Below are 22,392 nucleotides of genomic sequence, written 5' to 3'. Positions count from 1 at the left end.
ATGAGGCCTGCCATAAGGTTGTGGGACGATTACACCATTTGTCCCAATTGTTCAACCAACCCCAGCCTTGAAGACAAGAGTCTGCATACAAAGCATTTTGAAAGAACAGCTGGTATAATCCTGATGGAATTTAGCAGGAAAACAGGAGTTGATTAATATATATGTGTGTATTTATTTATTTATTTTAAAAAACATTAGCACAGATTTGTTAAATGTGTACAATTTCACACATCAAATGGTGGCCTTTCCCCCTCATGAATGGCTGAAATTTGAACAGCTTAGGAAGTCCGTAATTCCAAGAGAAGGCACAAGCCCATGTGTCTTCAAAGACCCACCAGCAGTTTTTCAAGCCAGGAATCTGCATGGGCGCTTTGCAGCTACTGAGCAAAAGGGTTTGCGTGGATTGTAACATCTTTAACATGGACGTCATTAAGAGGGCGGAATGTCTTCTCGTTCACTGGCAGTTTCTCCAGCTCATCCAGGGTATCCAAGCCATCGATTACCCTGTTTGAGCAGGCAAGAAATGAAAAATAGCAATGAGAACCTCCCTGCACAGAAAGGCACAAACTTTGGATGACAATTTTTCAACCTCGTGGAATGATACGTCTTCTGATATACAGTGGTACCTCTGGTTAAGTACTTAATTCGTTCCGGAGGTCCGTTCTTAACCGGAAACTGTTCTTAACCTAAAGCACCACTTTAGCTAATGGGGCCTCCCGCTGCTGCCGCCGTGCTGCCGGAGCACGATTTCTGTTCTGATCCTGAAGCAAAGTTCTTAACCCGAGGTACTATTTCTGGGTTAGTGGAGTCTGTAACCTGAAGCGTATGTAACCCGAGGTACCACTGTACATAAAAACTTAAGGTTGGCATGACGCAGTTCATGTGGCCGCCAGCTCGAGTATGATGACAGAATTAAATCCTGCATTAAACAATTCAATACTGTAATACTCACTTCCCAAACACAGTGTATTTCATGTCCAGGTGTGGCTGTTTGCCGTAGGTGATGAAGAATTGAGACCCATTTGTATTTGGACCATTATTTGCCATAGAAACAACTCCACGGACACTGTGCTGAGAGAGGAAGATGGAAAGTGGGAGTGGGGACCCAAAAACAAGTCTTTTTATTATTATTATAGCATTTTTCTCCTGCCTTTCACTAGATGGTCTTAAAATGTAACACACTAAAATGCAATAAATTATTATTATAAGCTACTACATCTCTGGGTTTGTGTCGTTTCCTTCCAAGCCAAAAAAAGGGCAACTTCCCAGTTCACATAAACGTACAGCAAGAAGAAACTGTTAATGAACAAAGCAAAACATACTTTTAAGTATTCACTGTATTCATCTTCAAATTTTCTGCCCCAAATGCTATTTCCTCCTTTTCCGGAGCCTGAAAGAACAAGAGGGATGGGGGAAGTTGGGTAGATAGGTGTCAGTGCCGGAGGGAGAGAGCAAAATCCAGAGGGATTCCGGAGAGCGTCCTGGGATTGGAAGAAGCAGCCCGTCTTCTGGGGAAGAGAATCAGCGTAGCACCAGTGGAGAAGGGGGGCAGATGGGGGAAGCGGCGAGGCGGTCCCATGACTCCTTGCCGGGGACCAGCAGGGAGAGTAGAGGTCCTCCGCTGCCTACGCCCTCCTTGCGCAGAAGGCTTTCGCGCAGAGAGAGTAGGAGGAGACTAGGCGTCAAAGAGCTTCTTTGCTGGAAGAAGTTTAAGAAACGCCCACTGACGGATTCTGCCAGCGATTGAGACAGCAACGGGTGAGTGGCTGTCCGGACAGAAAAGGTTCACTCAGGCAACCCAGCCAGGTGTTTGCACCGGCTTACACACGAGCAACCCCTAGAACCATTACAATAGGTTAGCAGGATTCCTACAAATCCAGGCACCTTTCCCCCATGTCCACAACATACACATATCTCCCTTAAGTCCGTAGCAAATTGGTGATGACTAAGCAAGAGGAGATGTCCTCTCTGGTTTGTGCTGCTGTTTGGAAAAAAGGCAAGAAATAATGAAAAGACTTTCTCAGCAGCATAACAGACTCATGCCATTTCTCATCTCTCAAAAACCTCACTGCAGATCAGAGAACAGCCCATGCCACTCCCCCGAACTCCCCAAATATGCAAGAAGACAATAAAGCAAACATACTGCAAGGCATCTACAGGGTAGAAAGAGCCAGAATTGGGAGGACTGTATTGTACCTCCATTTCAGAAGCAACCTATTTATGACGCTATTATCCCCCAATATCATAGAACTCAAAGGAATTTGCACTGGATTCCCAAGCGGTCTTTCGTGCAGATTCTGGTTAGATTCTGAAAGGTTCCCAAATCATGTACGTTCAGATGGTGTCCAAGCCTAACCCCCTAGATTTCCCCTTCTTAAGCACCTTTCAGATGATTTAGGACTTGCATAGTTATTAGGTAAAGGTAAAGGGACCCCTGACCATTAGGTCCAGTCCTGACCGACTCTGGGGTTGCGGCGCTCATCTCGCTTTATTGGCCGAGGGAGCCGGCGTACAGCTTCCAGGTCATGTGGCCAGCATGACTAAGCCGCTTCTGGCAAACCAGAGCAGCGCACGGAAACACCGTTTACCTTCCTGCTGGAGTGGTACCTATTTATCTACTTGCACTTTGACATGTTTTCAAACTGCTAGGTGGGCAGGAGCAGGGACCGAGCAACGGGAGCTCACCCCATCGCAGGGATTCGAACCGCCAACCTTCTGATCGGCAAGTCCTAGGCTCTGTGGTTTAACCCACAGTGCCACCCGCGTCCCAATAGTTAGTAGGTACTAGGGTTAAATATTAGCACTAATTTCAAAGGAAACAGACATTGATCTGACTGGCTCCAATCTCTATGTTGGCAAAGGATGATATTAACAGGTCAGCATGAAGGAACCAGGTGGATGCTATCAATATCTGAGCAGAGTCCACTGATCTAAGAAAAGTCACAGCAAATTCCACTTGCAGCTGACCTTTTCTGACATATTTTGCACCTTCACTAACGAGTGTTTTCTCAATTTCCTGTTGTATACAAGAACCAGCCATTTCACTAAGAGACTGAGCTGTGAATCAGGAGGTCGAATTGAGAATCTCCTGGTTTGCAGTTTCAATTCAATGCTCACCACCGTGAACTTGCCACTCTTAGAAAGATCACTATTCTCCGCATCTCAAGCCTTCATAGGCAACATGGGATATTAGAGTTGGCCTACATTATAAGATTGCTCTAATGGGGCTCTACAAACACGCTAAATATTATTATTGTGATGCACTGGATACTTTTTTTGAAATACGATCTATACAGCCTGTAGCCTTGACTGGCCTTCCTTGCATATACAGTACTGCCCTTTAAAATTCAAAATTAGTATCTATTTGTTTGAAAGAATTCAATAGCACAACAACAGTTCTCATGTTGACCGATGCTTCTCACAGTGCTCCAAGAAAATGGTTTAAGACATATCTAACTTTAAAAAAAGGAATTACCTGTTGGATCTCCAGTCTGCACCATAAATCCTTTGATATTCCGGTGAAAAATACAGCCATTGTAGTAGTTACTAGCGCAGAGTGCCAGAAAATTCTAGAAAAAGAACCAGAAGCCTAGTTAAGAAATAAACCAGCAGTAAAATGCAAAATGGTACGAGGACATAAAATTTTGTCCCCTTTGAATCACATGTTCCTTTCTTTTCCCTTTTCTTTCCAGCACTAACTGCTGTAACCTTTAAATTATTTAAACCACTTTTTTTTTTGCCAATCTAATTTTTTGTGGTGTTAGAAAATCCAGATTAAATGTAACAAAATTTGAGTAAAAACAACTGTGTGTAAAACTTGCATAGACAAGCTGCTGGCAATGCAAAATAAATTCCTGCCTGGAAGCACCTTTCATCTAACCAGCATTCATTTTATGTTAATATAGCTATAATGGAGAAAGTTCCGCATAATTTGAGATTTAGACAAGGACTAAAACCTCCAGACAAATTTTATACAATTTGGCATCCCTTCGTTGGAAGCATCTTTTTCAAGACAACCTTGACAAATCTGTAATGATACTTGGGAATCAAATAACATAGTCTTCCTTTATGTGTCTACAACTTTTATTCTTGCTTTTTTCTTTCATTCTTTTTCCCCTTTCCTTTCCCCCCTTTTTATTCTTGCTTGGTTTTTCATCTTTTAATTTTCATCTGTTGTTATGAAATAACAAATCTTTATCCGAACACCATATTCATTTATGTTAAAGGTAAAGGGACCCCTGACCATTAGGTCCAGTCGTGACCGACTCTGGGGTTGAGGTGCTCATCTCGCTTTACTGGCCGAGGGAGCCGGCGTACAGCTTCCGGGTCATGTGGCCAGCATGACTAAGCCGCTTCTGGCGAACCAGAGCAGCGCACGGAAACACCATTTACCTTCCCACCAGAGCGGTACCTATTTATCTACTTGCACTTTGACGTGCTTTCGAACTGCTAGGTTGGCAGGAGCAGGGACTGAGCAACGGGAGCTCACCCTGTCGCGGGGATTTGAACCGCCAACCTTCTGATCAGCAAGTCCTAGGCTCTATGGTTTAACCCACAGCGCCACCGCGTCCCAGCAGGTCATTTATATTACATTCTACTATTTGCAGCCGATGGAATGAACTGAAGACTGGCTTATCTTTATCTGGTGAAACTATTTTGAAAACAGAACGTGCCTCAAAGGAAACTGGATCAGCGGGTGCAAAGGCGTCAGGGCGTAGCTCTTTTAATTACAGCAGACTGCCTACTAAGGAATGAAAGCACCTATTCTAACAGGAAACAAGGATGATTCACTAACCCTACCTACCTTTTCATGTTCGATTGTACCTTAATGAGAATTAAATTTAAGTGAATTATTTTATTCTATTTTTATCCAACCATTTCCTCCCAGGAGCTGAAGGTTGCATACATGATTCTCCCCCTCCCCATTTAATCCCTACAGAAACCCCATGGGGTTGTTGTTGTTTAGTCATTTAGTTGTATCCGACTCTTCGTGACCCCATGGACCAGAGCACGCCAGGCACTCCTGTCTTCCACTGCCTCCCGCAGTTTGGTCAAACTCATGTTCATAGCTTCAATAACACTGTCCAACCATCTCGTCCTCTGCCGTCCCCTTCTCCTTGTGCCCTCCATCTTTCCCAACATCAGGGTCTTTTCCAGGGAGTCTTCTCTTCTCATGAGGTGGCCAAAGTACTGGAGCCTCAGCTTCAGGATCTGTCCTTCCAGTGAGCACTCGGGGCTGATTTCCTTCAGAATGGAGAGGTTTGATCTTCTTGCAGACCATGGGACTCTCAAGAGTCTCCTCCAGCACCATAATTCAAAAGCAATGAGGTAGGTTAGGCTAAGAGTGACCCGATGTCAGTGACTAACCCAATGACATCCAGTTAGCTTCATGGCAGAGTGGGGAATTTGAACCCTGGTCTCGCGGCTACTAGTCCAACACACTCAACTAACTCATCGCACCGGCTCTCAATTTGGTATATGAAATCTAAACATAGAAGGTGGCTGCTCATATTATTTAACAGACAGAGGTGGGCAACCTGTGGCCCTTTAGCCTAATTTCAATAGCCCTTTGCAAGCCATCAGTTCAGACCTCTGGAAAGAGCAATGTGTCCTGTCTCCCCCTTCTGTAGTGTGTCTGGGGGCGGGGGGGGGGACGGAAAGAGAAGGGGGGGCCATCACTTACTTCACATGCCTTGGGTGCTCTTTCACAGAATAGCTCTATTTTAATTTCTCCCACATCGGTGTGTAGGGTCACAGCCTGGGGGTGGTGAGGAAAAATTATTATTTATTCACAGCAGTTCAGGCAAACAGCAGCCAAATCAGCAATACAATTAAGCCGGGTTATCTCAGAGCAAGAGGAGCAGCACACACAACAGTATCTTAAAATTATTTGCAGACAGAAGAAGAAGAAGAGTTTGGATTTGATATCCCGCCTTTCACTCCCTTTAAGGAGTCTCAAAGCGGCTCACATTCTCCTTTCCCTTCCTCCCCCACAACAAACACTCTGTGAGGTGAGTGGGGCTGAGAGACTTCAGAGAAGTGTGACTGGCCCAAGGTCACCCAGCAGCTGCATGTGGAGGAGCGGAGACGCGAACCCGGTTCCCCAGATTACGTGACTACCGCTCTTAACCACTACACCACACTGGCTCTCCAAAAAGTTTAATATTTATTCTTTTATTTTATTTATTTATTGAGCTTATATACCGCCCTATACCTGGAGGTCTCAGGGCGGTCCACAGAACAAAATCAAAATATAAAACCACAATGTATACAATCAAAATAAAAACAACAACCCAATAACGCATGCCGCCTCCAAATTCTGTTTAGCTATCCTTTTGCAAGTAAAGTACTGCATTTCCACAACTAGTTAGCTTCGCCTCCACCCCGGCCGAGGTATCTGGCTCAGAATGCACACATAGAATATCAGGATGCAAACAAAACTCTCCCTTCAAACAGGCAGGTTTTCCGATTGTGGAAACTTGACCCCTCTTGCAGGAATTATAAGGTATGGGAATTCAACCAGCTTCCGCAAAGATGCTTCAGGAATGTTTAGGGGAAAGGCCTAAAGAACATTTGCACTGAAGTCCTGATCAAGTCTGCAGCCCAGAGGGAAAAATAATTCAACTGCAAGGTATTTATGTAGGACGGATCCTATGCATATGACACAGGAAGTACATGCAACTGCGTAAAAGGTCACAGTCTGGGAAGTGGGGAAGAATTAAAATCTTAAATCAAGCATGCCCATCATTAGTTTTTAGTTAAAGCTATCCAATCCAGGCTTTAGCGTCTGTTTTATATAATTATTACTGTATGGATTTTGTTCATTTGTTTCAATGTTTTTATTATGTTTTATTGCATTTTACATGTGCAGTAGACCCGCAACTTTGGCACATTTAACTTGTGTGCATTTGGCTTTATGCACTTGGTAAAACAATAACAATAATAATTTAAAGGGAAGGCGGAAACTTTTGCAATCCCACCTGCCACTGCACCCAATGTGTTTTCACTATGTGTGATTTTGGCTTTATGCACTATCCATGGAACGTTAACCACCGTGTCAGTTGCAGGTCTACTGCATTGTAAATTGCTTTTTAATGTAAAGTGATATACAAGTCTAAGAAACCACTTTTTTAAAATTGTGAGGATTACTGAGATAATGTGTGAGAAGCACTTTATACTATCATTATTATTATTATTTATTATTAACAATAATAACTGAAGCTATATGGTGCCCTATACTGTCATACCTCGGGCTGAATACGCTTCGAATTGAGCACGTTCGAGTTGCGCTCTGCAGCAACCCGGAAGTAACAGAGCGCATTACTTCCGGCTTTCGCCACTTGTGCATGCGCAGACGCTCAAAACGACGTCACGCGCATGCGCAGAAGTGGTGAAAAGCAATGCGTGCATGCGCAGACGTGCCATCGCTAGTTACGTTTGCTTCTAGATGCGAACAAGGCTCCGGAACGGATCCCGTTCGTATCTAGAGGTACCACTGTACCCGGAAATCTCAGGGCGGTTCACAGAACAAAATCAAAATATAAAACCACAAAATATATAATCAAAATAAAAACAATTGGACTACTAAATAACTGTATTATGAAACTAAACTGGAAGATTATTTATGGAAGTCTCCAATGGTTATCTTAAAAGCAGATAGGGTAATGAAATAACCAGTCTTACCATCTTTGCTGGCCAAGAATGAAAAGCGTATCAGAAGAGGCAACAGCATCTGAACCCGTCAGGATTTCACAATTCTGCAGCAACAGAAGACAGAGCATCATAATTTGCCATGGGAGGGAGGAGAGAGAGAGTACATAAATTCAGTTTGTTGCTTCTTCTTCTTTCTTAAGAAGATTGTCAACAGCAACATCATAATCTTACACCCACTCCTTGCTGTATATTAAAAAAATGGCTGATATTTTTTCTAGGATAATAAGCTACCCAAAAGAGAAAAAGCAACCTCATCTATTCACCACTGATGTAACAACAACCCCATTTTAGGACCCCTTCCACATAGGCTGCCAGCAGATATATTTTGTTTTCCCTCTCCATGGGAACCTTTAAATTTGAGAGATTCTGCAGTTCCTGTACATGTAATAAGTATATGTCTATCCTTAAGAATCAGGTGATCTGACCTTCAGGACAGCTCTATACATCATTCCCCACCCCTGTCTCTCACACTCCTGTCATTCATGTTACATCTACATCAATGTTGAAGCTATTTAATATTAGGTAAAGGGACCCGTGACCATTAGGTACAGTTGTGGCCGACTCTGGGGCTGCAGCGCTCATCTCGCTTTATTGGCCGAGGGAGCCGGCGTACAACTTCCGGGTCATGTGGCCAGCATGACTAAGCCACTTCTGGCGAACCAGAGCAGTGCATGGAAACGCTGTTTACCTTCCCGCCGGAGTGGTACCTATTTATCTACTTGCACCTTGACGTGCTTTCGAACTGCTAGCTTGGCAGGAGCAGGGACTGAGCAACGGGAGCTCACCCTGTCGCAGGGATTCGAACCGCCGACCTTCTGACTGGCAAGCCCAAGGCTCAGCATTAAAGCTACGTTTAATATTGAGGTAGCACTGTGATAGGAATTTTATGGTCTTAGATACAGTGGTGCCCCGCAAGACGGAAAACCCGCTAGACGAAAGGGTTTTCCGTTTTGGAGGTGCTTCGCAAAACGAATTTGCTATGGGCTTGCTTTGCAAGACGAAAATGTCTTGCGATTCCTGGGTGTTTTTTTTCCCCTCCCCCTTTTCCCCAAGCCCCTAAGCCGCTTAACAGCTGATCGCTAAGCCGCTTAACAGCTGATCTAAGCCGCTTATCAGCTGATGTAAGCCGCTAATAGCCTTTTAGCAGCTAATCCGCTAACCCCTTAAGCCTTTAATAGCCGCTAAACCGCTAATAGCGCTAATCCGCTAATGGGCTTGCTTCGCAAGACGAAAAAAACCGCAAGACGAAGAGACTCGCGGAACGGATTCTATTCGTCTTGCGAGGCACCACTGTATATGGTAATGTTCATAAGTGTACTAACCAAGCACGTACATAGATCAGCACAGGAAGACCAACCTGGAACCATTTTGATTCCTAAACTGAGCAAATGTTTTCTCTGCAAGGTCAAAGTGGGAAACCTCCCCATTTTCTCTTTCCTCACAAATCCTGTCTTAAGGGTATGTCTCTGTTTGAATAGGGTGTGAGCCTGTGACATAGCCCAGGAACTAAGTATTTATCATTACATAAAGACTTGCCAGGCTACCCAGGCAATCCAATCAAGTAACCTGCCAGACAGGAGAAAAACAACATTCAAATTTCTGTTTTAAGACCGCCTTTTCTGTGATGTAGGTATGATGTATCTGAGGGGTGGTCTTGAGCTACACCCCTTCTGTGATGTAGGTATGATGTTTCTGGGGGTGATCTTGATCTACAGGGTGGCAATTTCAAAAGTCTTTATAAAGCCTTGCGCGCCATTTTTCTGGGTTCCTCCTCTCTCCTGCGGGTGAGGGGAGCACCCTGTTGCAACAGTTCAATAAAGATCAAGCTTACTTGCTGCCTTGCTTCTCAATATTCTCTGGTTGGCCTCTGTTATTCTCTCCTACCAATAGGGAACCTATGTAAGGACCCTATATGGGATCTTGGATACCCCATAAGGGAAAAGGGCAATTTTTTGTTTACAACAACTGTATACACAAACACATAGCATTCTGGTTTCACCAAATCCATTGCTCTGTGCAAGCTGATCTAGGGGTGCCAACTTGAATACAATATGGGGGGGGAAACCCCTTGGCCCCTAGGAGTTGGCTCCTATGACCTGATCCTAAGCATGTTTACTCAGAAGTAAACACCACTGAACTGGGCTGGGACTTACATCCAAAGAGCAAGATATAACCTGATCTGAAGAATACACGCTGAGTTCAGGAGCACTTTCTCCCAGGTAAGCGAAATAACAGGGACGCAGCATCCTTACTTCCTCTCCCCCCCCCCTACTTTGTTTAGGTAAATTTTTGATGTTTTAGCATGTTTTTAATATTCTGTTGGGAGCCGCCCAGAGTGGCAGATGGGCGGGGTAAGAAGAAGAAGAAGAAGGCGGGCAGTGAAAATCAAGGCTGCTACTGCAGCTACGAACTCTTGTTTTTATTGTTTATTGTTGCAGAAATACCTTTTGATCAACCCGCTGCATCTCCACCCCGCCCCCCGCTGCAAATGAACAGATCCTGCACTGCTAAAGGGTCGGGCTCTGATCCTGCGCCGCTCACCGCTTACCTAAGAAGGGACGGCAGCCTGGGCGCCGCTTTGCTCCTCGTGGGACCCGGGCAGGAAGTAGCGCTTCCCCGAGCCTGGGAGCCCGCCCGGGGGGAGCAGGAGGCGGCGCCGGATTTGGGCCGCGGAGCGAAGGAGGAGCCGAGCAGAGTCAGGCCTTCGGTGTATCCTGATCCTCGTTCTGCACGTTCTGTAAGTACCAAAAAAATGCATGCAAGAAAATGCATGCAGTGTTTGGGTTTTTAAAATTATTATTATTGTCAATGATGATTCTCTTTGCACAGAATAACATCCGTCTCCCTGCCCTCTTCCTGTCACCTCTTTATTCGCTCCCCCAGACTTTCACTTTTGGGGCGTTCATATTAAAGCATATTCTCTACCCCTGAAATACTTAATAGAAGGATTTTATAAATGACAAGTTTTGTAGCCAGGATTCTTATGCTTCTTGTCCTTTCGATTTTTGGCCCACTAGGTTATTCTAACTGGAATGGAGGTGGTTTTTTTTGGTAACGTGTGGACACTAGTGAGGCTACTTTTCTAGATTCACTTCTGTGAGAGTAGATCTCTTGCTTTATCTTGAGCTTTTGCCCTTTAGAGGTTTTTCTTTTTCTTTTAAAAGAGTAGCCCAGATAATTTCCACTGTGATGAGCTTTTTACATCTATCTATGAGTTTTTTAAACCAGCTGTTCAAAAAAGGTGTGGATTGAGAATAAATGGGGAGAAGATTTATTTGCAGTGGAGGGGACATTTCTCTCCCCCACCAAAAAAAGCTGGGGAGACTTCGGCTATTACCACATTGTTAGAGAAATGAAAGTTTGGATGAGGCCAGCAATTGTGTTGTTTGCTGCTACAGTGTAAATTCCTTGGATGCAAAATTTCTTCAAAATCTAGTACACAATAGTGCTCAACCTCAGCTATAGCACTGCAAAGAGGCGCACAATTTTCCCATCCCCATGGTTAATCCTGTGAACAGTGGTTCTGAACCTTTTCGTCAAAACACTTTGGATAAAATTTTGGTAAAATCCTGTCCATGGTTAGGCAGTTTGCTCATGACAGATGTAACATTCCCAGAGAAGATGTTATGATTGGAAAATTTCCTGTGAATTTATTTGCCATTCATTTTCAGTTCTGCATTAAACAAGAGTTGTTTTAAATTATTAAGGGGTGTATTTCTTTTATATTCTATTGCATCTTACCCTACCCAGATGTTTAGGAAGCTTGTGGGAGTTCTGTTTTAGTCTTATTCTACTGCGGGCTTAAACTTCTACATGTTTTAAATTACGGTTGTACATTTTTTTAGTGATAATTTTATTGTTTTATCTTTTATTGTAAACCAGGGGTCGGCAAGGTTTACCTCGCCTGGGCCGGGTCACTAGAGCAGAGATCACTCTGTGGGCCGGATTGTGCATGTGTGTGAGCGTGTGCGCCCGCGATTTCAGGCATCTGTGTCTGTGCAGACATGATTTTTGGCGCATGCGCATGGTGCTGCAGAAGCGAGTCCCCGTGCTGTGCCACTTTAGCGCAGCACGTGGGGACTCGCCAAGCGGGCGACTGGGTTCAAGGGCAGCTTGTGGGCCAGTTAAACAACCCCCCGCCCATGGGCCTTAGGTTGCCTAAAGGTAAAGGTAAAGGGACCCCTGACTATTAGGTCTGAGTGGGGTTGCGGTGCTCATCTCGCTTTATTGGCCGAGGGAGCCGGCGTACAGCTTCCAGGTCATGTGGCCAGCATGACTAAGCCGCTTCTGGCGAACCAGAGCAGCGCATGGAAACGCCGTTTACCTTCCCACCGGAATGGTACCTATTTATCTACTTGCACTCTGACGTGCTTTCGAACTGCTAGGTGGGCAGGAGCTGGGACCGAGCAACGGGAGCTCACCGCATCACAGGGATTCGAACTGCTGACCTTCTGATCAGCAAGCCCTAGGCTCTGTGGTTTAGACCACAACACCACCCGTGTCCCTCTTTAGGTTGCCTACCCCTGTTGTAAACCTCTCTGAGGTTTTTCCACACTTGGTATATAAATTTTATGAAATAAAATAAATATTGGTAGACCTACTGATTTTTTCTTCTTCCTTACCTTTCAGGTTCTTTAGGGACCTGTATGCAACTGAATCGGATTCCGAGGCAGTTCTTGCACATACGGTCTTTGATCAATTTGACTGTGCGGTCCTTCATGGATCTGAAAGTTCTCGTTTCTTCCCTTAATGATTTTGCTTCGCTCTCTCTGGCCGAAAGTTGGGACAATGTGGGGCTCCTGGTTGAGCCAAGCCCTCCCCATTCTGTCCGCACCCTCTTCTTGACCAATGACCTCACAGAACAAGTGATGGAAGAAGCCCTGCAAAAGAAGGCCGATCTCATTCTCTCTTACCACCCACCTATTTTCCAACCACTGAAACGCGTAACATGGAAAACGTGGAAGGAACGTCTTGTGATCCGAGCCTTGGAGAACCGAATTGGCATTTATTCTCCACATACTGCGTATGACGCTGTACCTCATGGAGTCAATAACTGGCTTGCAAAAGGACTTGGTGAGACATTACTGTTTTTAAATATAAAATGAATGTCAAAATTTATATATTGGGATGGGCCATGCATGAAGAAAACTAACCATAGCATATCAGCACTTTTTTAAAAAACAACAACACTAATGTTCCTCCTAACATTTAACAGGCTTCGAGAAAGCTAGGACCACAATCCGCCAGCGTATCTGGGTCATAGAATTACAATGCCACATGAGCAAAATGATCAAACATCCAGCAATAAGGGACCATGGGAGAGGTTTCTCTCCAGCTAACTATCTGTCAGGTCTACAGATACCCAAATACAGACGGTCTTTTACCCTCGCCAGATTTAACGTTCTCCCTTCTGCCTTACTTCAGGGCAGATTTGAGGGTAAACCATACACAACATGGGTCTGTCCTTGTGGCTCGTTGAAAGTTGAAACTGCTTCACATGTACTATTACGTTGTCGTCTTTATGAGGACATACGTTTGACTTTTATTACACCTGTTTTGCAAAAGTTTAGGAAAGAATCGGAATACCATAGTCTAAAACTACTGCTAGAGGACAAGAAGCCCAAGACTACATTAAATGTAGCTAAATTCTGTGCGTCTGCAATCAATCGCAGGAAGCAAGTGGTATCCCATAATGCCCAATCCCCTAAATGTTAATTACAGGGGGCAGGTTATCAATTAATTTTAATTTTTATATTTAAATCCTTGTCATTGTCATATTGTCCCTTGTATTTCTGATATTTTTTATGACTTGTGATATTGTGTGGGTTGAAGCTGGTCTGTGACCGTATTAATAAATTCATTTCATTTCATTTCAACATTTAATGTTGATATTTTCTGCTCTTGAAAAGTCCTGCACAGAGACCAAGCTCAATGGCTTGCAGAAGGATAGCTGTGGCAGTGAATGTAGAAGCTGCCCTATTATACTGAAGCAGTGCAGATGTGAATTCACGGCCAATCTCTTCACCATGCTTAAGTGCTTAGGAATGGACTGTGGGCTCACACTCACACGTGTATTCCTGACCTGTGGCACAAGTTTCATCAATTCAGCCTATTTTCTACTTTTGACTTGTTTGTGTAATCAGCAAGGTCTGCGTTCCAGTTCACCAGCTGAATCTGGAATGCATTTGCCTTTCATCTTCTGAAAAAATCTGACCCGGCTTTTTTATATCAACGTAGTCTGATGACATCTAAATGTAGTCATTGCAGTCACACGGCCGCAGTCTCCGTCTGAGCCTAGGCTAGGAGGCAATCTAGGATCTTCACATGTTCCACCCTGAGTTCCTCAGAATAAGGGAAAGATATAATTATAAATGAAGGGACATGGGTGGCACTGTGGGTTAAACCACAGAGCCTAGGACTTACCGATCAGAAGGTCGGCGGTTCGAATCCCCACAACAGGGTGAGCTCCCGCTGCTCGGTCCCCGCTCCTGCCAACCTAGCAGTTCGAAAGCACGTCAAAGTGCAAGTAGATAAATAGGTACCACTCTGGCGGGAAGGTAAACGGCGTTTCCATGCGCTGCTCTGGTTCACCAGAAGCGGCTTAATCATGCTGGCCACATGACCCGGAAGCTGTACTCCCTCGGCCAATAAAGCGAGATGAGCACCACAATCCGAGTCGGTCACGACTGGACCTAATGGTCAGGGGTCCCTTTACCTTTTTATAATTATAAATAAACGCTGCCATGGAATCACTGCATGGTTATAGGAAGAGAGAGGTCTAACACAGACATAAATGGTGACTAGGGCTTTATGAAATGAACAGCCTTTCTAAAGCAGTGCAGAACATTGTCTTTCTGTACACCCAATTTGCAGACAGATTTCCTAGAGAAGCCTTCCCAAGCTGGTGCCCTCTAGATGTTGTTGGACTTGAGCTCCCGTCGTGTGTCCAGTGGCCATGCTGGCTGAAGCTTGATGGGTGCTTGGAGACCTGGCTAAAATCTTATGATTTCTACTTTCAGAAAATATGCCATCTGGCTGCAAGGAAGATAGAACTTTGCCATGTGTGATGTTGAAATCCTTTAACGTGGTACTTTTCTTTTTCCTCAGGTCCCTGCAGCTCTGCTCCCTTGCAGCCTGCAACAGCTTCCAGTTACCCCACAGGGGGGTCTTTCCACGTTGAGTTTACTGCTTGCCCGGACGACAACCTAGACACAATTTTGTCCAGTTTGCGTGGGGTGCCAGAGGTGTCGTTTATCACAACTGTTCCTGCCAGGTAATGTTGAAGGCTACCCAAGGCGTTTCACTCTTGCTGTCAAACAGAAACCAATAATTCTGGCGGGTGGCCTTGCTGGCCCAGTCAGATATTGTGATTTGCCAACCCCTTTTTCTGCAGACATGCCGATTCCCTAGATAATCTAATCCAAAAGTGACTAGTGTATGAATAAGACCAGGCCCCATTTTCCCAGGAAAGGGCTCAAATGGCATACAAGTATAGGAGCAAATTGTGAAATGATGTTTTAAGAATCTTGGCTTGGTGTTAATGACTTTTAACGAATGTTTGGTATATTGGTTTACATTTAGAAAGTAACTTGCCCTGGGATTGCTGTGTGGTGAAAAGCAGGATAGAAATTTAATGTATGAATTAAATAAGTTATTGCTGGTAGGAGCCATTTCTGGCTACTTTGAGCACCCAGGAGCAGGGCTATATCCAGAAAACCCCAAACCTTCAGAGGGAAGACAACTCTTTCCACAACATGCAAAATACCTCCTAAGATCACTAGATCCTCTAGTCCCCAGTATGTCCATCTTAACTGGATAAAGCTTCCATTTCTTCATCCTCATCCAATCCATAACTGCCACTAGACACTGCAACAGAATTTGTAGTATGACCCCCAATATCATATTATGGGAGATAAGTGAGCATTGTGGATATGGGTTGAACATTTGAATGACCTGACCCAACCTTTTCAAAGAGAGGTTAGCATGGAAGAGGATGTGGATCCTTGCATGGATCCTAGCATGGAAGAGGTTGTGGAGCCACCTGTGGCCCTGCAGATATTGTTGGACCCCAACTCTCATCAGTCCCAACTAGGAGCCAGTAATGAGGGATGACGGCAGAGAGTCCATCAACGTCTGGAGGGCCAAAGACCATGGATGGGGTAGAGAAGCAGCTTCTGAGCCTACTTTCAAGAGAGCATTGGAGTTAATGTTACTCACCCAAAGCATAATTAGTAGATCACAACTGATTTTTTTAAATAAAAAATAATATTAAAAAGTTACAATTTCCCCAAGGGTTGGAGGGGAAGAGCAGACACGAGTCGGCGTGAACTGCACCCAGCAAGCTTTGCTGCAAGTGGTGGCCTTGCTCTCCCAGAACAGTCTTCTCTATCAAAAGACTGAAATCGTATCATTACAGAAGGTAAGTCACACGTGTGCAGGGAAACAGAGAATTCTAAGAATTGGGAGGCATCGTGAGGATCATCTAACGTAAAGGTAAAGGAACCCTGACAGTTAAGTCCAGTCACGAGCGACTCTGGGGTTGCGGCGCTCATCTCGCTTTACTGGCCGAGGGAGCCGGCGTTTGTCCACAGACATTTTTCCCAGGTCATGTGGCCAGCATGACTAAGCCGCTTCTGGCGAAACCAGAGCAGCGCACAGAAATGCTGTTTACCTTTTCACCAGAGTGGTACCTATTTATCTACTTGCACTTTGATGTGCTTTCGAACTGCTAGGTGGGCAGGAGCAGGGACCGAGCAATGGGAGTTCACCCTGTCATCACGGGGATTCGAACCGCCGACCTTCTGATCGGCAAGTCCTAGGCTCTGTGGTTTAGACCACAGCGCCACCCGCGTTCCTGAGGATCATCTAGCCCTGCAGAAATATGCAGGGATTGAGTTTGCAACTTTGGCATTAGCAGCACCATGCTTTAAGCAACTGAGCCATCCAGGCTTGCTTTGAGGAAGGGGTCTGGCCTGAGGCTGCAAAATATACTGTGCTCTGATGGAAGAGTAGAAGACTTCTATCTTAGGAAGGAGCTGGAATGAATGGGCCAGCCACCTCAATGAGCTTAAAAGAGGCCCTCCCCTTCTCCGTCAATAACCCTGTTGTGTACTTTGGCACCTTAAGCACAGCTTGTCTGCCCATATCTTTCTTGTTTAGTCGTGTCCGACTCTTCGTGACTCCATGGACCAGAGCATGCCAGGCACTCCTGTCTTCTGCTGCCTCCCCCAGTTTGGTCAAACTCATGCTGGTAGCTTCGAGAACACTGTCCAACCATCTCATCCTCTGTTGCCCCCTTCTCCTTGTGCCCTCCATCTTTCCCAACATCTCAGGGTCTTTTCTCATGAGGTGGCCAAAGTATTGGAGCCTCAGCTTCATGATCTGTTCTTCCAGTGAGCACTCAGGGCTGATTTCCTTCAGAATGGATAGGTTTGATCTTCTTGCAGTCCATGGGACTCTCAAGAGTCTCCTCCAGCACCATAATTCAAAAGCACTGCCCAGATCTACTTAACATTATATTGCAAGTGTGGGGAACTTTGGGGAACTACAACTCTGAGCAGCCCCAGCAAGCATGGCCCGTGACCAGGAATGATGGGAGTTGTAGTTCAGCAGCATCTGAAGCCCTGTTGTATTGGATGTGTGTGTGTCTCACACACCTTTTTGAAGCCTCTGAGTAATTTTTCCCTGCACTGTTAGCTTGATTCTGTTTGGAGGGTTGCTCTGCCCTGCCTCTAGGATAAGTATAAGCTTAAGAAGCCAAGAGAGCTCTTTCCTGGGTGTGAGAGAGAAGATTGGGAACTGACGGAGATGGGTAGAGGGCAAGATTTCAAACGCTTATTTTATGCAGCAAATGTTAATCGCTTTCCTCTGCCATGTAATCTCATGGAGGCTATAATGTGCTGATACAGATCTGGATGCAACTGCTGTTTCCTGGCAGTGCTTCCCACTAGGTTAGTTGCTGGTAGGGTGGGGTAGGACAAGCCGCTGCAATGACAGAAATGACGACTAGGAAGTTGTGGCTGCATTCACTATTTGAAGACAGTTTGGGATCTATTTACATCCTGAGACTCCAGTTACAGCCCGTTCCTGTGCATTTTTGCTGAAGCCCATGGGGCCTGCTCCCAGGTAGGAATGCAAAGGCTCTCAGTCTTTCTGTTGGCACATCAAAAATTAAAATAACTTACAACTTTTTCATATCGAAAAATCAGAACTCCTATTAAACAAGTTCCGTTTCAAATACTGAAATACTAAATAAGATGGATAATCATGTGTAATAGAAAAAGAAGTATGAAATTAGGTTAAAGGTATGTGAAAGAAAGTAATAGAAGTGGAAAGAAATTGCAATTGAGTAGATTGGAAGTCTAACACAAAGGTGGGGTGAGGGTGGCGGATGGTGATGGGAAAAGGAATTATCTGTGGGATTGAGTGTAGGTATGTTTGAACACTTTTAAGGATTGTATGAAATGTATGTTTGTATATTTGTAATACAGTGGTGCCCCGCAAGACGAATGCCTCGCAAGACGGAAAACCCGCTAGACAAAAGGGTTTTCCGTTTTGGAGGTGCTTCACAAAACGAATTTCCTATGGGCTTGCTTCGCAAGACGAAAATGTCTTGCGAGTTCCTGCGATTTTTTTTCACTCCCCACCCCCTTTTTCTAAGGCACTAAGCTGCTAATAGCCTTTTAGCAGCTAATCCGCTAATCCCTTAAGCCTTTAATAGCCGCTAAACTGCTAATAGCGCTAATCCGCTAATCCGCTAATGGGGTTGCTTCGCAAGACGAAAAAACCGCTAGATGAAGAGACTCGCGGAACGGATTATTTTCGTCTTGCGAAGCACCGCTGTATATGTGTATTAATGCTGAATTATTTTAACAATAAAAACTTTTCCAAAAAAAAATTAAAATAACTTATTAGAAAGAATAACAAATTACGTGAAATAGTCCAGGGGTTCCCAAACTGGTCTTCTGCAGTGTTTTTGTGGATCTGTGGTTGAAGATGGGAGGTGGCACATCCACTGCATTACATATTCGTATTGTTGTATTGCTTATATTGTATTTGGTATTATTGCAATTTGCATTGTATGGCATTCAAGTAATACAAAACACAATTAATAAAAAAAGGAAAGGAGCAATAAAATTGCAATTATAAGTCCCACAAGTGCATTTACAATGGTTAAAACAGGTAGAAGAATCAGGAAGCAGCCTGCCCAGATTTTCAGTGGCCCATGAGGGGAAAACGTTTTGTAACAACTGATACAGTACAGTCCTTTAAGAGTATCACAGGTCTTTGGAAACGTGCTTGTATTTAGGGAAACTGTCACTTGTTGAAGTGGGCCGAAATGTGTGTAAGCCCTTCTAAAGGAACTCTTTAATTTTTGCTTCTCCTCAGCCTCTTCTTGAAGATACTGGCATGGGACGCTTGTGTGCACTGAAGGAGCCAGTTTCTATTTCCGTCTTGGTTGAACGAGTGAAAAGCCACTTAAGACTGTCTCATATTCGCCTAGCCCTTGGAGCTGGAAAATCATTGGGTATGGTACTTGTATTTCCTCATATGAAGAAACATTGGGCCACAGACATGCATTACTTACTTCCTATAAATGGTCTATTGTTCTGTATACAACAGGAGAATGTCCACTCGCTGCAGCAAAGAGAGCCAGTTAATTCTGAAGTGACTGTTTTTCTTCCTACTGTTAAACGGGGGCAGCCCATGTATCCTGGCCATGTAAGCAGCCTTCAGATCCTTGAAGGAAAGGCAGGTTATAAATATTACAAAACACTGCTTGAATGCCAGTCTTGGCCATACACAATCTTAACGGGGCTTACGTCCAAGTAAATGTCTTTGAGTTCAGTGGGACTTCCTCTCTAGTAAGTGTGTTTAGAATTGCAGAAGTAAAAGTGACTAAAGCAAGTTCAGACGTCTATAATTGGACCAGCTGGAACTTCTGGAAGTGGTTTAAAAACATGCACACAAAGAGAGAGCAGATCCAAACGAATGTCTTCCTGAACAGAACATCTTTTTGAGGGTAGGCTAAAAATAATTACAGTTCCGTCTCAAAATGGGGAACATGGAACAAATAATAATAATAATAATAATAATAATAATAATAATAAACAATAAATTTTAATAAAATAATAAATTTTATTTATATCCCGCCCTCCCCAGCCGAAGCCAGGCTCAGGGCGGCTAACAATATTAAAACAGTACAAAAGTATAGCACAAACAACAGTCTAAAATCATTCATTATAAAATTAATTAATTCAAGCCACTGACAACCATTGGGCCAGAGCTCTGCGAAGATTGCCGAGGGAGAGAGTCAGGCTGTGCCCTGGCCAAAGGCCTGGTGGAACAGTTCTGTCTTGCAGGCCCTGCGGAAAGATGTCAAGTCTTGCAGGGCCCTGGTCTCCTGTGACAGAGCGTTCCACCAGATCGGAGCCAAGGCCGAAAAAGCCCTGGCTCTGGTTGAGGCCAGCCTAACTTCTCTGTGGCCTGGGACCTTCAAGATGTTTTTATTTGAAGTTTCTCTGTGGGGCATACCAGGAGAGGCAGTCCCGTAGGTACGAGGGTCCTAGGCCATATAGGGCTTTAAAGGTTAAAACCAGTGAAGCTCACTACGATTTGTGGAGGACTTAACTTGGTTTTATAGCATTACAGTGGTGCCTCGCATGACGAAATTAATTCGTTCTGCGAGTCTCTTCGTCTAGCGGTTTTTTCGTCTTGCGAAGCAACCCTATTAGCGGCTTAGCGCTATTAGCGGTTTAGCGGCTATTAAAGGCTTAAGGGATTAGCAGATTAGCTGCTAAAAGGCTATTAGCGGTTTAGCGGCTTAGAAAAAGGGGTGGGGAGCGGAAAAAAATCTCAAGACTCGCAAGACATTTTCGTCTTGCGAAGCAAGCCCATAGGGAAATTCGTCCTGCGAAGCGCATCGAAAAACGGAAAACCCTTTCGTCTGGCGGGTTTTCCGTCTTGCGAGGCATTTGTCTTGCGGGGTACCACTGTATATGGATCTAGGATGCAGGCTTTGACTGCTTGCCCACCTGGGCTGTGTGGTATCTTCCTGGCAACAGCTCCTTATGGTCTTCGGCTGCTGGAGGTTTTTCAGGGTATTGCAACCAGGGTTTACTTACGCTGGAGTTTGGTTGTGGGAACTGAACATGAGGCTTCCTGTAGGCAAAATGTACTCTTCTGCTAAGTTATAGCCTCCTCCTGTAGAAAACTTTGGAAACTGCATGATGCTCCTTGGCACAAGGATGGGGAACCTGCTGCCCTCTGGACCAATGTTGTTGGACCTCAACTCTCATCAGATCCTTGGGAGAGCCACAGGTTCCCCAGCCTCCCTGAGAGGACCGACGGCGTAACAATGGGGTTTTACCATTTTGTAGAATCCCAGGTGAAGGCGGTTGCCCTTTGCGCCGGCTCAGGAAGCAGTGTTCTGAAAGGCACAGAAAGTGATCTCTACCTCACAGGTAAGAACCTCTCAATAATAATGTATGAAAGCAGTCGATTCAAAGAACCTGTTTGGTTGCCTAGGAATCGAGGTAGGGAAGACACCAGGTTTAACGGTTAAACCAAAGGGGCAGAGTGAAGAGCAGCAAGTATAACACACATGGAAATCTCATGTCGCATCTTTAATTAAGTCTTGGGGAGAAGGGAAAAGGTGAGATGCAGGAAGCAGGCACAAAAGAAAGATGGCGGATTGGGTGGGGATGCAAGAGCCATGCATAGCCTTCAGTTCCCTGCAATGCATCCTTGTGGTTCTATGGGAAATTGGAAAATGAAGCTTTTTGGTACCTATAGGGCCTCTTCCTCGGCACTGAACTTGCCTGGATTGAGCCCAGATCAATCTTTTTTGAAACCTCACTACATTTTTAAAAAGTATGCATTGTACTCTGCTTTTCAGCCAATGCCTGTAAGTTCACTAACCAACACGGCCATTGGCTCTTTTCTGTCTCAATTACAGTGGTGCCTCGCAAGACGAAAAGAATCCGTTCCGCGAGTCTCTTCGTCTAGCAGTTTTTTCGTCTTGCGAAGCAACCCTATTAGCGGATTAGCGCTATTAGCGGTTTAGCGGCTATTAAAGGTTTAAGGGATTAGCGGATTAGCTGCTAAAAGGCTATTAGCAGCTTAGTGCCTTAGAAAAAGGGGGTGGGGAGCGAAAAAAACACCCCAGGAATCGCAAGACATTTTCGCCTTGTGAAGCAAGCCCATAGGAAATTCGTCCTGCGAAGCACCTCCAAAACGGAAAACCCTTTCGTCTAGCGGGTTTTCCGTCTTGCGAGGCATTCGTCTTGCAGGGCACCACTGTACAAGCGAAGTGCCCAAGTCCTAATCAATAACCAGTATCTTAATTATATTGGTAGGAGAGATGTCCCACCATGACGTACTGGATGCCGTTTCCAAAGGGATCAGCGTGATCTTGTGCGAGCACAGCAACACTGAGCGAGGCTTTCTGCTGGAGCTGCAAAAAGAGCTGGCTGTGCACCTTCAGAACAAGATCTGTATCGTAGTTTCCGAGAGAGACAGAGACCCCCTTCAAGTGGTATAGCAAAAGTGTGAGGTCCAGAACATCAGACTGTATTTAACATACAAAAATATAAAATGGGAGAGGCTCTGGTTAAAAGCACAATATGGTTTGCAAAGTGCCAGGGATAACCTGCCTGGAAATAAATGGCTGACTGACAA

At 44.7% G+C, this 22,392-nt stretch overlaps 2 protein-coding genes across 3 annotated transcripts; one reads left to right on the top strand and one right to left on the bottom strand.

Moving 5' to 3' along the window:
• Window positions 1-189: 189 nt before the first annotated feature.
• PPIL3 (peptidylprolyl isomerase like 3) lies at window positions 190-10,373 on the bottom strand. Its single transcript, XM_083414345.1, has 7 exons — window positions 10,262-10,373; window positions 7,684-7,757; window positions 5,684-5,758; window positions 3,476-3,569; window positions 1,323-1,390; window positions 953-1,071; window positions 190-504 (listed from the first exon to the last, which is right to left on the bottom strand). Exons 2-7 carry the CDS (start codon window positions 7,684-7,686, stop codon window positions 378-380), a joined length of 486 nt encoding a protein of 161 aa, XP_083270471.1. The 5' UTR covers window positions 7,687-7,757; window positions 10,262-10,373; the 3' UTR covers window positions 190-377.
• On the top strand, window positions 10,351-22,392 carry NIF3L1 (NGG1 interacting factor 3 like 1). 2 transcript variants are annotated; one of them, XM_083412524.1, is made up of 8 exons: window positions 10,360-10,450; window positions 11,596-11,671; window positions 12,343-12,786; window positions 14,821-14,986; window positions 16,006-16,132; window positions 19,102-19,240; window positions 21,093-21,176; window positions 22,071-22,392. In XM_083412524.1, the coding sequence occupies exons 3-8, from the start codon at window positions 12,360-12,362 to the stop codon at window positions 22,253-22,255; spliced, it is 1,128 nt and encodes a 375-aa protein (XP_083268650.1). In that variant the 5' UTR covers window positions 10,360-10,450; window positions 11,596-11,671; window positions 12,343-12,359; the 3' UTR covers window positions 22,256-22,392. The 2 variants fall into 2 exon arrangements, with proteins under 2 accessions (XP_083268649.1, XP_083268650.1); XM_083412523.1 differs by lacking the exon at window positions 11,596-11,671 and having other exon boundaries at window positions 10,351-10,450.

Source organism: Podarcis tiliguerta, assembly GCF_965153285.1.
Source record: "Podarcis tiliguerta genome assembly, chromosome: 1".
NCBI lineage: Eukaryota > Metazoa > Chordata > Lepidosauria > Squamata > Lacertidae > Podarcis > Podarcis tiliguerta.
Note: the sequence above shows the minus strand (reverse complement) of the source record. Positions and strands in the feature narration are given on the sequence as shown.

Coding starts and splice junctions, on each gene's coding strand:
- PPIL3 (XM_083414345.1), bottom strand. Junction 3,570..5,683: donor GAGCACCCAAGGCATGTGAA/GTAAGTGATGGC, acceptor TTCTTTTTCTAG/AATTTTCTGGCACTCTGCGC. Junction 1,391..3,475: donor GCAGACTGGAGATCCAACAG/GTAATTCCTTTT, acceptor TTGTTCTTTCAG/GCTCCGGAAAAGGAGGAAAT.
- NIF3L1 (XM_083412523.1), top strand. CDS start 12,360: ATGCAACTGAATCGGATTCCGAGGCAGTTCTTGCACATACGGTCTTTG. Junction 16,133..19,101: donor AAATCGTATCATTACAGAAG/GTAAGTCACACG, acceptor GCTTCTCCTCAG/CCTCTTCTTGAAGATACTGG. Junction 21,177..22,070: donor AAGTGATCTCTACCTCACAG/GTAAGAACCTCT, acceptor TTATATTGGTAG/GAGAGATGTCCCACCATGAC.